Source organism: Galleria mellonella, unplaced genomic scaffold (genome assembly GCF_026898425.1).
Source record: "Galleria mellonella isolate WM207_F2 unplaced genomic scaffold, CSIRO_AGI_GalMel_v1 utg146, whole genome shotgun sequence".
In the NCBI taxonomy this organism is placed as follows: domain Eukaryota; kingdom Metazoa; phylum Arthropoda; class Insecta; order Lepidoptera; family Pyralidae; genus Galleria; species Galleria mellonella.
This window is the reverse complement of record NW_026441999.1, coordinates 6253591-6268159: the sequence shown is the minus strand read 5'-3', so window position 1 is coordinate 6268159 and position 14569 is coordinate 6253591. Positions and strand designations below refer to the sequence as shown.

At 33.1% G+C, this 14569-nt stretch overlaps 1 protein-coding gene across 1 annotated transcript; it reads right to left on the bottom strand.

Annotated features, from left to right (window-relative positions):
* Nucleotides 1-488: 488 nt before the first annotated feature.
* On the bottom strand, nucleotides 489-13519 carry LOC113510288 (uncharacterized). Its single transcript, XM_026893739.3, has 11 exons — nucleotides 13361-13519; nucleotides 12335-12570; nucleotides 10517-11840; nucleotides 10219-10400; nucleotides 9263-9475; nucleotides 7687-8886; nucleotides 6220-6537; nucleotides 4641-4988; nucleotides 2700-2887; nucleotides 1959-2084; nucleotides 489-775 (listed from the first exon to the last, which is right to left on the bottom strand). Exons 1-11 carry the CDS (start codon nucleotides 13380-13382, stop codon nucleotides 502-504), a joined length of 4431 nt encoding a protein of 1476 aa, XP_026749540.2. The 5' UTR covers nucleotides 13383-13519; the 3' UTR covers nucleotides 489-501.
* Nucleotides 13520-14569: the final 1050 nt, after the last annotated feature.

Below are 14569 nucleotides of genomic sequence, written 5' to 3'. Positions count from 1 at the left end.
CAGGGTTCAGAGGAATAACATCCGAGTCCTCAGAAATTGAAACACATAGGGGTTATCATGAGCGAAACAGTACGCTGTTACGTCCACGGTACTGCTCATGTCTATAGGCGACGGTTACCACTTTCCATCAGGTGGGCCGGCAGCTTGTTTGCTATTCTAAGTTGTATAAAAAAAAAATAGAGGAGTAGGTTAAGGAAAAATTCGATGATAAATAGTGGTATTTTTTTATAGGTGAAAATGGTATGGTAGCCCCGCCCGCGCTAACGGGATACGCTGGCGGAGCACCAGTGAAGGGTGATAGATGAGAATGAAAACAGGCCAGTTAGCCCATCATAATGAATTCATCAGGAATTAACCATGATAGTTTCCAGGGGGAACCGCGTGGAGGTCGACCTGGTTGGGTATATTGCTAGCAATGGGATTTTTAGTCTCCATTACTAATAATCCCTTCCCCCCGATAAATAGTGAATTAATAAAATCATTGTAAGTAATATATATCAATTAAGCATTGCCAACATATTTATTATATCTTTTGTACATAGTATAAAGGTTGGTCATGGTCATCTGTCCGGCGTGTCCGGCCAGAGCCCGCCTCAGGAACGCTACAGAGTAATTAGTGTCGGACACTTGTATTAGTAATGACACAGTATTTTCTAGATGTTGCCTTAACAGACGTGGCGGCACGGTATTTTCTATTGTTGAACAGATATCGGCGACCGTGTACGCGGCTATCCGGGACACGTGGACTTTCCGCCTGCTGATGGATTGCGTCAATCTGGAATATAAAAAATGATATAGATATATATATATATATATATATATATATATATATATATATATATATATATATATATCAATACTAGCTGACCCCGTAAACGTTGTTTTACCACTTATTGCAAAATATAAAAATCACAATTAAAATACAAGGGGTTGATCGTAAAATGATGAAAATTTAAAGTTGTATGTATTTTTCAATGCTAAATTATAATAAAAAAAAAATAAAAAAAATTGTCAAAAAAATAAAAAAAAATATTCTGGCCCCTTATCATTGAGGGGTATGAAAAATACATGTTGGCCGATTCTCAGACCTACCGAATACGCACATAAAATTTCATGAAAATCGGTAAAGTCGTTTCGGAGGAGTTTGGTAACAAACACCGTGACACGAGAATTTTATATATTAGAAGATATATAGTAAAATCGTAACTGCTCACTGTCTGTAAATGGAAAATATATTATAAGGGAGCTTTATGAACGCAATAAAACCCAAAACAATCATTTTTAGAATTTTTGTCTTTTTATCCGTACGTTTGTGCACGCTAATCTCAGAAATGGCTTAACCGATTTCAATACGGGTTTCACTAATACGTTGCAGTTTGCTTCACTTAACATTTAGTGTTTATTTCATTTCAATCGGTTCATAAATAAAAAAGTTATATGCATCTAAAGAATCACATATAAAATGCTATAAAATAACCGATCAGTTGAATTGGCTGAAACTTTATGAAGGTATTAGGTACGTAATTATCATTTAAATATATAATACAATATAAGACCGAACTTATGAAGAGTTCCAATAGGAATGATATACGAAAACTACATAGTTGAAGGCAGGCAACGCCGCGGGATACGGCTAGTCACTAATATATCCCAGCTTTCAATCTGAAATAGCTATGTAAGTACAACTGCTTGTACAGAAACATGTGTGGGACAGAGGTACCCATGCAGATTATTAAATCCCACTACTGAATCTAATTAACTAGAATTTACCATAAATGTAAATAGATTAAATTAATTATATATTAAATTATTGAATATAATTGATAATTTAATTTTGTAATAGGTATATTAATAAACCTCTTTCGCTTCCTCCACGTTCATCAATCTTTTCATACACGCTCGCTGGTTAGAGTTTTTTTTTATCATAAATAAATCTTATAGCTATGCTAATAACTTACTTTTCTATACTATGCGCAGTTTCAGCCAATTTCTCTTCTGTACTTCTTTCCAAATCCTCTTTCGACGTGCACTTCTCGCATAGACTGCGTACAAGCGCTCTGTAGCATTGCATGAAACATGGCCATCTGAAATAGAAATTTATAATTTAATTAGTTTGGAGAGAAGATTAGGGGATTTCTAGTAATGGGGTCTAACAGCCACATTGTTAATAACAAACTCTACAAGGTCTCTCTTCACGCGTCCCCCTCCCCTGGAAACCTTTAAGGTTAGTTCCTAGTAAATTTCATCACGATGGGCTAATTGACCTGATCGTTTTTATCATTTGTTCATTTCTTGGGTCAGCTTCACTTGAATGATTCAATAAATTCAAATAAAATTAATTATACATGTAGTTTTTGGTAAGGGAATATAACCTAGTCACGCGGGGCGAAAGGGATTGTTAGTCATGAGGGTTTACCAGCTACCCTATAAGGTCGACCTCCACATGGTTTCCCCTGGAAACCATCGTGGTTAATTCATGTGGGATTTATGACATCATCGACGACACTAAATATCTCTATCACGACAGGCTAAATGACCTTCTTTCATCCTCTCATCTATCACTGGTGCCCCGCCAGTGTATACCTACAGAGTATACCTATAGCGCAGGTGGGATAGCCATTCCATTATCATCCTCCAAAAAAGAACTCGGTCACACGAACGAAGTTACAGGTAAGGACTAGTAAAAAAAAATTACTCACCTATCTTCTAATAATTCCTCTCTGGAAACCAGTAAACTGTTCAAAATGGATACAGATCCTTCGAATAGTTTAAAGAATGCTTGCCAAGACACTTCACATTTTATTTTTGTGGTTTTGCAACCCATCACAAACTGTATAAGATGTTGCAACTCGAATACTGAATCTATGAATTTGTAGTCCAGTGTTATCTGAAACAAATATATTTTTTTATAGGTGGTTATAACACACAGCGCCATCTAGCGAAAGTTGTATGTGTAATACGCGCGGGTACTGTTTTTATATATATATATTAAAAATGCTTAGATCAACACAAACATGGACAGTTATTCATAAATACATATATTTGAATCAGTGTGTATGCATGCATAAACAAATTATGTATTGGATGAATCAAAGTATGTAGAATTGTTAGCAATGGAGGTTTAAAAGTTCTACTGCCTGCAATATTTTTTTTATACAATTTAGAATGGCAAACAAGCAGATGGCCCACCTGATGGAAAGTGGTAACCATCGTCTGTAGATCAGATCACCCTCCACATTCCGCCTGGAAACCATCGTGATCGGTGGAAAAGGGATTGCTAGTACACCTATCCCCCGATTTACACGGTACTTGTTTTACACGTTTTCGCTTTTACACGGTTTTCCAAATAAGTTTTTTTTTTTTTTTTTTTTTTATCGCACTCTACTAAATGCTAGTGTGTTTGAACACGTGCGCTGTGTACACATCTCACGGGGAATCCCGAGCTTATGTGCTGACTTGCTGCACATGCACACTGTGTCTGTATTTCTTCGCAAAAAATTAAAGTTTTATCTACGGAAAATTGTATTTGAGTGAAAGTTTCACAGTGTCAGAAAGATTTAATTTTTCATATTCGTAAATTACAAATGAGTGCATAATTATGACTTTTATAAATTAACATAAATAAAAAAAATAATTATAGGCTTATAATGTCGAAAGAAGTTAAAAGAAAAGTTATTACTTTAGAAACTAAAATCGAAATTTTGGATCGCTTACCAGAGGGAGACTTTGTACAAAAGTCGATTGCTTGGGTACCTCTGTCCCATTCGTGTTTCTACCGTGAAGCAGTTGTGTTTGCATGGCTGTTTCGGTTTGAAGGATGGGATATGGCGTGAATTTACAGGGTACAGAGGAATAACACCTGAGTCCTCAGGAATGGCAACGCATGGGGGGTATCATGGGCAAAGCAGTATACTCTGTTATGTCCATGGCACTGCTCATGTCTATAGGCGACAGTTACCACGTTCCATCAGGTGGACCGTCAGCTTGTTTGCCATTTTAAGTTGTATAAATATAAAAAATAAAGAAAGGGAGATAGAGTAGTAGATGTTGCAAAATCATATAACATGAACGAAGCTACAATAAGAACTATTAGAACAAATGAAAATTTTTATTTTTATTTCTGTGTACACCTAAAAATATTGAAAAAATCACAACTGTTAAATAGCAAAATTATACATTTTCTGCAAGCTTTTCGATTTACACGGTTTTGACTTGAAAATTTTAAATTTTCGATTTACACGTTTTCCTCAGGAACGTATCTACCGTGTAAATCGGGGGATAGGTGTAATTAGGTCTAACTGACCCATTGCTAGCAATACACCCAATCAGGTAAACGTCCAGGCGATTCCCCCCTGGAAACCATCGATGTTAATTCTAGTCGAATTCGTTAGGATGGGCTAACCTGCTATCACTGTCACCTATCATCCCTCGCTGGTGTCCTGCTAGCGTATACAGACAGCGCAGGTAGGGTTACCATTCCATTATCACCCATTAAAAAAACCATTCTGATTAGTTCTTGTTACATTCGTTATGATGAACCGATCTACCTGTTTTTATTCTCACAGATGCTCGGTCAACAAATACCAATAGTGCTGACGGGATTACCATTCCCTTTTCAACCAATAAAAAACGAAATTTACCTTCTTCGCTGCCAAAATAGCTTCAGAAAGTGTATCTAGGAATAACTTTAGTACTTCGCACGTAGAATTCTCCACTTTTAATATTTTAACTTCCGTGTCTTCATCTTGTACATCAATAATAAACTTTTTCTTCTTACTTTTGATATTGACACAATATTGTTCAGTTTCATAGTGTTGCCATATACACAATTTTGCTGATTTACACGCGTTGAACATTAATTTTGACATGGCAACACATTTTGGGCCAACTATGTTCGCTTTTAAACAATTCGTCCACATATATTTCGATACCTCGCCTGTCGTTAGTAGCTCATTTAATTCGGCCTCCTTAGCTTTTTGTGGAAGTTTCTGGAATAATATATGAATTAACTAATTAATTTATTATCTATACAGATATTTTTTATTTTTATTTATTTATTTAGGTTTACCAACAATTGTTTTCACAAAATAATGTAAATATATATACAATTATGGAGCTTAGAACTAAGTGTAACAATTTTTTATAGGCAAACACAGCATATATTGATACATGTATAACAATAAGTACAGAGAAATATATATATATATATATATATATATAAAAGAGATAACAACTATCTAGATTTAAAGAAAAATGTCAAATTAAAAGTGTTTCTAAAAAGTTTATTTGAATAAAGACGATTTGAATTTGATACAAGTGAATTTTGTATTAACTGGGTTTCAGGACTTTTTTGTTACTTTTACTGTACTATTTTTCTGAAAGTTAAATAGTAACTTGCTATTAAAATGTGAGATTATCGAATACTTACTAATACTATGTATAGTGTATTATTTTATTAATAATAATTATTATGATTATTACTACACTTAAAAACTACGACTCTTATTGCCTTTTCATTACAGACACTGGGTTCAATCCTATCCTCCTAGATTGGTAAACGAATCTATCGGTAGATACGATTTCGTTAGCATTTTTACACGAGAAAGAAGGGGAGATTGTTAGTAATGAGGAGGTTAGCCCCTATTGCTATCAATATAACCTATCAGGTCGACCTCCACGCGGTTCCTCCTCGAAACCATCATGACTGATTTATCGTTGAACTCGTCACAATGGACTAACTGACCTGCCTTTTCATACTCACCTATTATCTCTCCCTGGTGCCCCGCCAGTGTATACCGATAGTTTTTTTTTATACTACTTAGAATGGCAAACAAGCTGACGGCCCACCTGATGGTAAGTGGTAACCGTCGCCTATACACATGAGCAGTACCATGGACATAACAGAGTATACTGTTTCGCCCATGATACCCACCATGCGTTGCCATTCCTGAGGACTCAGGTGTTATTCCTCTGTACCCTGTAAATTCACGCCATATCCCACCCTTCAAATCGAAACACAGCCATGCAAACACAACTGCTTCACGGTTGAAACACGAATGGGACAGAGGTACCCAAGTGCAAGCGGGGTTACCATTTCATTATCATCCATTCAAATTGAAAGAAAAAAAAAACCTTTTTACTATTTTTTTAAGAACCCCATGCTGTAGCAGTCTCTTGTAAAAACTTTGATAGTTATGTACTTATGTACAATGTACTTACCTCCAAAATGGTCAATTTATTTAATTCTCCAACAAAATCATTAAGAAAGCATTCCACACTTGACACTTCGCATAAAAACTTAAGTGTAACACCAATATCTTCTATGCATCCATTATTGATATTTTTATGCTTGTTGTTTCCATAAATCATAAACAATCTAGATTTGACACTCTGCCAAATTTGTAGAAATAGTTTGTCTCTGGTTTCAAATATATAATGGGACTCGAGTTTCTTTATATATCTTAGAACAACATTTAGAAGCTGTATCGAGGATTCAACATGTTGAATCGTTGATTCTTGATTTTGAATTGTATTAATCTGTAAAATATTAAAAAAAATGATGAAATTAGTTTATATATATATATTATATATATATATATATATATATATTTATATATATATAATATATATATATATTTATATATATATAGTAGTTTATATATATATATATATATACTATATATATAAACTAGCATAAAATGGGCGGGGGCAAGGGATTGTTAGTAATGTGATCTAACTGACCCATTGCTAGTAATACACTTTATCTTGTCGACCTCACGCGGTTCCCCCCGGAAACCATCGTGGTTAATTCTAGCGGAATTCGTCACGATGGGCTAACTGACCTGCTTTCATCGTAACTTAATCATCTCTCACTAGTGCCCTGCCGGCGTATACCGATAGCGCAGGAGGGGCCCATTTTATGTTTTTTTTTTATGGGTGATAACCAATCCATTATCACCCATTAAAAAAAAAAAAAACAAAATGGGCCACCTATTTTGTTCAAGTTGGTATCGTAATAAATGACTAAAGGAACTCAATGATTGAAGGATGCTCAGCAGTGTTCCTTTTAAAACATCATTAAATTCTAACTGCGGTTGCCGGGGGGAAAGGGATTGTTAGTAATGGAGACTGAGAATCCCATTGCTAGCAATATACCCAACCAGGTCGACCTCTTCGCGGTTCTCCCTGAAACTATCATGGTTAATTCCTGATGAATTCATCATGATGGGCTAACTGGCCTGTTTTCATTCTCATCTATCACCCTTCACTGGTGCTCCGCCAGCTTATCCCGTTAACGCAGGCGGGGTTACCATATCATTATCACTCAACAAAAAAAAAACTGCAATTGCCAAGCCGCCTGCCAAATATGATGTCTACTGGCCAAACTCATCTTATAGGAGAGGCCTATGTTCAGCAGTGGACATTTGAAATCTGATATAATATTGGTTGATATAGTAATAAAATATTCCAGTGAAATTACTGTACCTTAGTCCTCAGGAATAGTAAAGCATGAGCATAGCGTAATCTGTAATGTCCATGAAGCTGTTCATGTCTGCAGGGGACTATTTCAACTTACCTTTAGGATGACAGTCAGCTTAAGACGAGTAAATTTTACCATCAGTTCTCATTAGTAAAGATTCCCACTTCTTTAAAAGTATATGTATGCTCATAATATTTAATACTTACAGCATTTTGTACAAAATATTCTAAGCCCGACCAAAGGCAATCCAGATTAATTATTTCCTTTGCATCTGTCGTCTCGCTATATTTAGACAAAGTTATAGAGTACGCAGCCATAGCATTTAGTGTTGCCATAGTGCTTTCAGAAACTGCCACACTCTCGTCAGTGTTGCCAGTGCTTGCATTAAACATGTTGGTAGTTTCATTGAAATTTATATTCTTGAACGAATCTAGAAGATATTTATGCAATTTCTCTTGGAGATCAGCTAATATAGATCTAAATGCACTGGCCGTTATAGCTTTTTTCTGTTTCACTATTAACGGTAGAATTATACAGGTCATTTGGAATGCTGGATTAGCAAAATACTCTATGCTTTTAATATTATCTGGATTATGTCTCTTCAGAATTAATTCAACAATATTTTTGACTAAATCACTCTCTGTTCTAACTCTTTTCACAGCTGATTCAATAATACTTTTTATTATTAAGAAATGGTTTGATGTTTTGATTTTAAGTGTTAACAACGCAAATACAATTTTGTCTTCAAATGAAAATATAGTTTCTATTGGAAATATTTTGTATAAATCTGGCGTTTGTGGACTTAATTCAAAAATACTTCGCAAAACATGATCGACGTTGCGTCTCAGTTTCTTCTGGCCACATTTTTTCAATACTAACATCATATAAATAGCTAACAATTGGTATTTTTCATCCAAATAGTAAATTTTAAGTTGTTTTAAAACATCAACACAGTTTATAAGTACCGTATTGTCCCCGTTATAAGTTAATGGATTGAAATATTCTGTCATATTGTGATCTTTAGCAAAATTTACTAAATTAAAGTCTAATTTCTTCAACGATTTCGCTAATAGATCAGCATTTTCTATATTATTTGCAATAATCTTACATGTTTCCACTACCATAGCATCTAGTAGTTGTTTATTATTTGCTATCGATTCGTTTGTAAATATGTCGTTTCCTGTATCATTCAAACATAATTTGACTAAATGTTTTGATAACATTTTCAATTGGTTTTTATCTAAATTAGAAGATATAACTTTAGCCAAACTTTTTTTTACAACACGATCATTTTTAGTTAATTCCTTGATTAGATGCGTTTTTGAAGATGTAATTGCTTCATTATATTTTTCATAGTCATTAAACATAGTTTGAAGCGCTATTGTTTTTGTTAGTATTAATTTATCCTGGAATCAATAAAAATGAATATTTTATTGGTGTATATCTGCTCCTATTGATCGTAGCGTGATGAAAAGTATACTATAACCTGCCCAGGAGAATGAAGAATAATTGTACCAAGTTTCGTTAAAATCCGTCGATTAGTTTTTGTTTCTATAACGAACATACAGACAGACAGACAAAAATTTGACCGATTGCAGTTTTGGCATCAGTATCGGTCACTAATCACCCCCTGATATTTATTTTGGAAATATATTTCATGTACAGAATTAACCTCTCTACAGATTTATTATAAGTATAGTTATTACAGGTTATATCACCACAGTCTTATTCTTGAGTTGTAGTATTAAATTGAGAAATTATGATATATACAGATAGACTTACCAAAAGTATAGTCTCTTGATCACCTTCTATCCTAGAGATGAGAGTAGTCCATTGTTCATTATTCAGACACGGCACCAAGACGCTCAAGTCGAAAACATCTGACGTACTGCTATCTGATAGTTTTATTTTAGTGTTGCTATATTTTAGATTCAATAATTTCAGTTGTGAGTAACTTAGGCAGAGTCTTAGGTAAGACGTCATTAGTGGCGGATTCTGGAATTAATTTGAAATGTAAAAATATTAAAGTTCTATGTCACAACGCGTAACATTTTACAAAACCCCTTTCCCAAACCCCAATTGCGTTACATAATAGTTGAAGGCCCCCTAAGTTCCGAAAGCATTCTTGTGAAATTCGTTATGATGGGCTAATTAACCTGCTTTCATCATCACCCTTCAACTCTCACTGGTGCCCCGCCAGCGTATACCTGATAGCACAGACGGGATTACCATTCTATTCTCACCTGTTATAAATTTTCGAAACCAGTTGACAGATTCTAATAAAAGTTATATTGTTGGTAACTTGATTATATATGATACTTAATAGATTCTCCCGCGAATGCTCAGGTTATGGAATGAGCTCCCTGTCGATGTTTTTCTAAGAGACTACAGTATGGGGTTCTTTAAAAAAAAGAGGTTGCCAATGCCCGCGTAATGCCCCTAGTTCATATAGGTTACCATAACCTTACTGTTAAGTATGCTTGTTTATCACAACAGTGGTATAGAAAAAATTGAGAATGGTGGTAGGGTTAGTGGTTAAACCAACGTTTGCTAGGTCAGTGTAAGTAAGAATTGTTGTATAGATTAAATGTTATGGTTAAAAACGAATCAAAATATGGTTTTATATTATTTACATACATCTATTATGCCTGTCTACTACTGAAGTAGTAAAAAATAATAGAATACCAAATGCTTCGACAAACTTTTACGTTTTAAATGTTAAAATGAAAAATACTTACATAATTTAGTTTTAGTATACATTCTCCAAATTTCTTCAAGCACTCTTCCTCAAAGTTCTGGAATGAACTCCAAAATTCTTGTGCTATATTCTCTGGCACTGTGTGATCCGCCATCTTGTTGTTTTGCAGGTAAGTTGACAAAATGGCCGCTATAACCTCAGTTAGAGTTATTATTGAGGGACCTGTAAAATTAAGGATTGACTGTTTAGACAGTAGCTAAAATTAACAGTAGCTCAAATCTTACAAATATACAAATCTGATTTATTAAGAATATTTTAAGACAAAGAAAAATACATACTGACAAAACCTTCTTCCAGCATCAATAAACAATGCACTTCAAAATCCTTTTGTAGTGATATCAATAATTCCTTACTCTGTCTAAACATTAACTCAGATGTTAATTTCCCATACATTTCTACACATTCTTGGGGAAATACATCATCACCTGAGATTATTTTACATTTAATTTTATTATAATCCTCATCATTTTGTTCACACTCTTTCAATTTTTGTTTTAATTCAAATTGAACAGTGTTGCTATCTTCTAAACAATTTTTAACATTTGGTAGAATCAGATTCAGAAATGAAACTCCTCTGCTAAGTTTAAATAAAATTTCTAATAGGCAATTCAACATTTCTATGTAATACTCTTTTACATTTGTATTATTTTTTTTCATTACCATTAATGGTGGTAAAATATCATTCATTTTTTGCTCAATTAATATAGGATCCAGTTTCATGGCAGTTTTTAATATCTGCATTGTTGTTTTATCAGGCTTCCCCTCCAATTTCAACTGTCCCATCATGACCGCTTGTAGGAAAAGTAGAGAAGTCTTCTTCGTTTCCACTTTGGATATTTTCTCGCCAAATGTATCAGTCAATCTTGTGTTTATATCAACTTCATTTTTTAAAACTATGTCAAGCATGTTCAAAAATAGATTTCTCTTAATTTTCTCATTATTTTCATCGAAATGTACAGGAGTCAGTTTTGTAACAGGTAAAAGATAATTCTGGTCCATATTTAAATAATTTGTTGCCATTATATAAAAAGCAAATACTAACTGGCTTTCTTTGCAGTAACAGCTAACAAAAACATCAATATAATCTCTTAGGAATTTGGGGTCTTTAATAGACCTTCTATTGGGGAAGGCAAAAAAAGCATCCATGATTTTCAATACAGATTGAATATTGTCACCTTTTTCAGTAATCAGTTCATCTATATTGTCTTTTCTAATCAATGTTTGCAAGTAACTGATGTAAAATGATTTTCTATTAACAGGAAACAAAATATTTTCGCATACACTAATGACATTATTACGGTTTTCTGTGTCCAAATAACTAAAAATTGTTTCTAAATTTTCACCATCTAGAAATTTGTCAATAAACTCAAGTTTTTTCTTACAATCCTTGTAATATTTTATTAAATTATTAAACACTTTCTCTTGCAGCACTTTGTTTGTTTCATTACTTCTAAAGTTTTGCAATAATGTAATAATTATATGTAAATATTCATTAATTAATGTGTTGAGCTGTGAAGAAATTTTCTTGTCTTCTAGAAATGATACAAGGCTTTGTATATCTTCTGTTTTTAAAGAATTTTTCTGTAAGTACTGTGATACAATCTGAAAATGTTATAAAAAAATTGCTGTATAAAGTTGCTGGAATAAGCTGTATCTTGCAGCTTCACCTGCATGAATTAGTGTATAAAGTATCCTATGTACTAAGTTAGTATATAACCTACCCATGTACAAAGTTTTGTTCAAATTTGTCCAGTAGTTTCTGCATGATCTTTCATTACCAAACAGTAACAAACATTCATTCATCCATTGTTACAAACTTTATAACATTAATGGGATATATAAAAATGAATTGTCAAATGTGTTGCACATTACGAAACTCGAGAATAGCTTAGCCAGTTCGGCTAATTATGTTTTTTTTAATAGTATAAAGTCAAAGGAAATATAAATGAATAGAAAATTCATAAAATTGCCTTAAAAATGTAAAATTCCCAATTTTTTCTATACATACTATTCTTTACTGCCAATACTTTTGGATAGAACAAAAAGAGAACAACAATTATGGTGTTATCTAGTAACCAATAATAAAACAATATTACTTGTATTAAATTCTTCTTAAACTCAACAGTCAGGTCATCGGCATTATTCAACCAAGCAATAATGTTTCTTAAGTCTTCACCAGAGAGACAATTTATCTTCATTAGATGTTGAAGCCACTCAGCTATCAGTCTCTCCTTTGGTGCAGTGGGGAAGTGGTGGGAGCTGATCACATTCTTGGCAAGACATAGTCTTTTCGCTAATGTGGCAGTGTCATCTTCTAACTTGCGTTTCAATACTGAAAATAGCCCAGTTAATCTTACTAATATAATAAAATTACATCTAAACTATGTTTGTACATGAGAGATATTTAAAAAAAAATATGAGGGATCTTAATAAAAGTAATTGAAAACTTGGATACAGTGTGGTGTACAAAAAAATGTTAAATGACCATAGTCAATCCTCTCGAGGCACCCTATCCAATAGGTGTTTTATGCGCCTGGGTGGTGCAGGATTATTATGACATCAAAAATTCATAATTTTTTTCTGTCTCTGACCCATAGTGCTTCATAGAGTATATTCTAAACAAAAACTATTGTACCAGATTGGATGTGTTCTTCACAGTAGTATTCCTTAAGATGAATTTTAAAAACTAATGAAATAGTCTACTATTTCAATAGTTTTCCTACTTCTGAAATTCACAAGTATGAAGTAGCGGGATAAAGGTTAGTAATATATTGAAAAACAAATTTATAATTGTACCTATGTTTATACAAATAAATTATCAATTGAAAAAGGATAAAAAATTTACAAATTAAAGGACAAAAACATTTAATTTAAATCTACTAAGTCCTTTAATAAATATTTAATAACAAACATCTTTATAACATTTCACATTTATAACATTAGTAACATAATGACATTGAATGGTATTATAGTTTATTAACGGTGAAGTAGCATGATATTTTAAATCATATTATTTTTGAGAAATCGGCTTTCGAAGTATCATTAAGGTATGTAATAAGAATAGAAACGTGAAATTTTTAGGTTATATAAATAAATTTATAGAACAAAGTTAATAAACGTACCATTTAAGGGATTTAACGACATTTTATCACAATAATCACAATTCTTTTAAGGAAAATATTTTAAAAAATTTAGAATTTATTTAAAAATTAAAAATGTAAAAAAGGTATGGTCGATTTGTTTTGACTTTTGTAAACTTGTTGATTGACTGTGACATTTGACATAGGTATGTTTAGTTACTTTTTTTTTATGATAGGTTTACGGCTTTGGATACATATATTATTACGTGAATGTTTTAGTGACTCTTTTCTGGATTTTATGTACAATATGGATGTCCAATGTGAATGCTATGCGATTCATTAACTTCTAGTATCTATCTTTAAATTAAAAAAAATTCAAATAATTATTATCACGCACCTTGCACACGTCTGCACTACACGGCAATCCGAAGAGGAAGGATGTCAATGCAGTGATATGATAAGTAAAATAACGTAATTAACAATCACTTACCCACCGGGATTACGATGTTAGGGTCTCCCCTCTTAATCACGATTTCCATACAGCGTAACGGGACAGTACATGAAACCGTGGGGGCGGGGGGGGCCGGGGGTTGTTATTGTTAGTAATGGGGTCTAATTAACCCATTACTAGCAATATACCCTATTAGATCGACCTCCACGCGGATCCCCCTGGAAACCATCATGATTAATTCTAATGGGATTCGTGCGAGGAATAGGAATGTCTAATATATATTAGACAGTGTTGGATAAGTCGATTATTAGTTAATCGATTGTATTCTCGCATTATAATCAATTTATTTATTTGCTCATCAATAGAATCGATTTCAAAGTACAGTTACCCAATTTAATTAAATTCATAAGGTAATAATCAATCGCAAATTCCCGGTACGCAATTCTAGCCATTTATCAATTCTGCGAATAAAATGTCGAATCGATATTAATCAAATAGTCTTTGATTGTTCTATAAAAAAATCGACGTTTATAAAATTATTATCGCGAACATCGATGTCATGTTTTCAAATACATGTCGTGTTAACAAGCAAAAAATATATGTTATACACGACAACTAATTATTTCGATCTAATTATTTTCGTACCAACCGATTTATGTAAAAAATATACTATAAAGGTTTTTTAACCTTTATAGAATATTTTAATATTATAACTTCAATCCTTACCGAGTTCAAATACTACAGATCGGAAATTTAGTTTAATAATGGAGCGTGATTGTCCCATAGCTAGTTCTTAATAG

Coding starts and splice junctions, on each gene's coding strand:
- LOC113510288 (XM_026893739.3), bottom strand. CDS start 13,382: ATGTCGTTAAATCCCTTAAATG. Junction 2,888..4,640: donor CTATTTTGGCAGCGAAGAAG/GTAAATTTCGTT, acceptor TATTTGTTTCAG/ATAACACTGGACTACAAATT. Junction 776..1,958: donor ACTGCGCATAGTATAGAAAA/GTAAGTTATTAG, acceptor TTTATATTCCAG/ATTGACGCAATCCATCAGCA.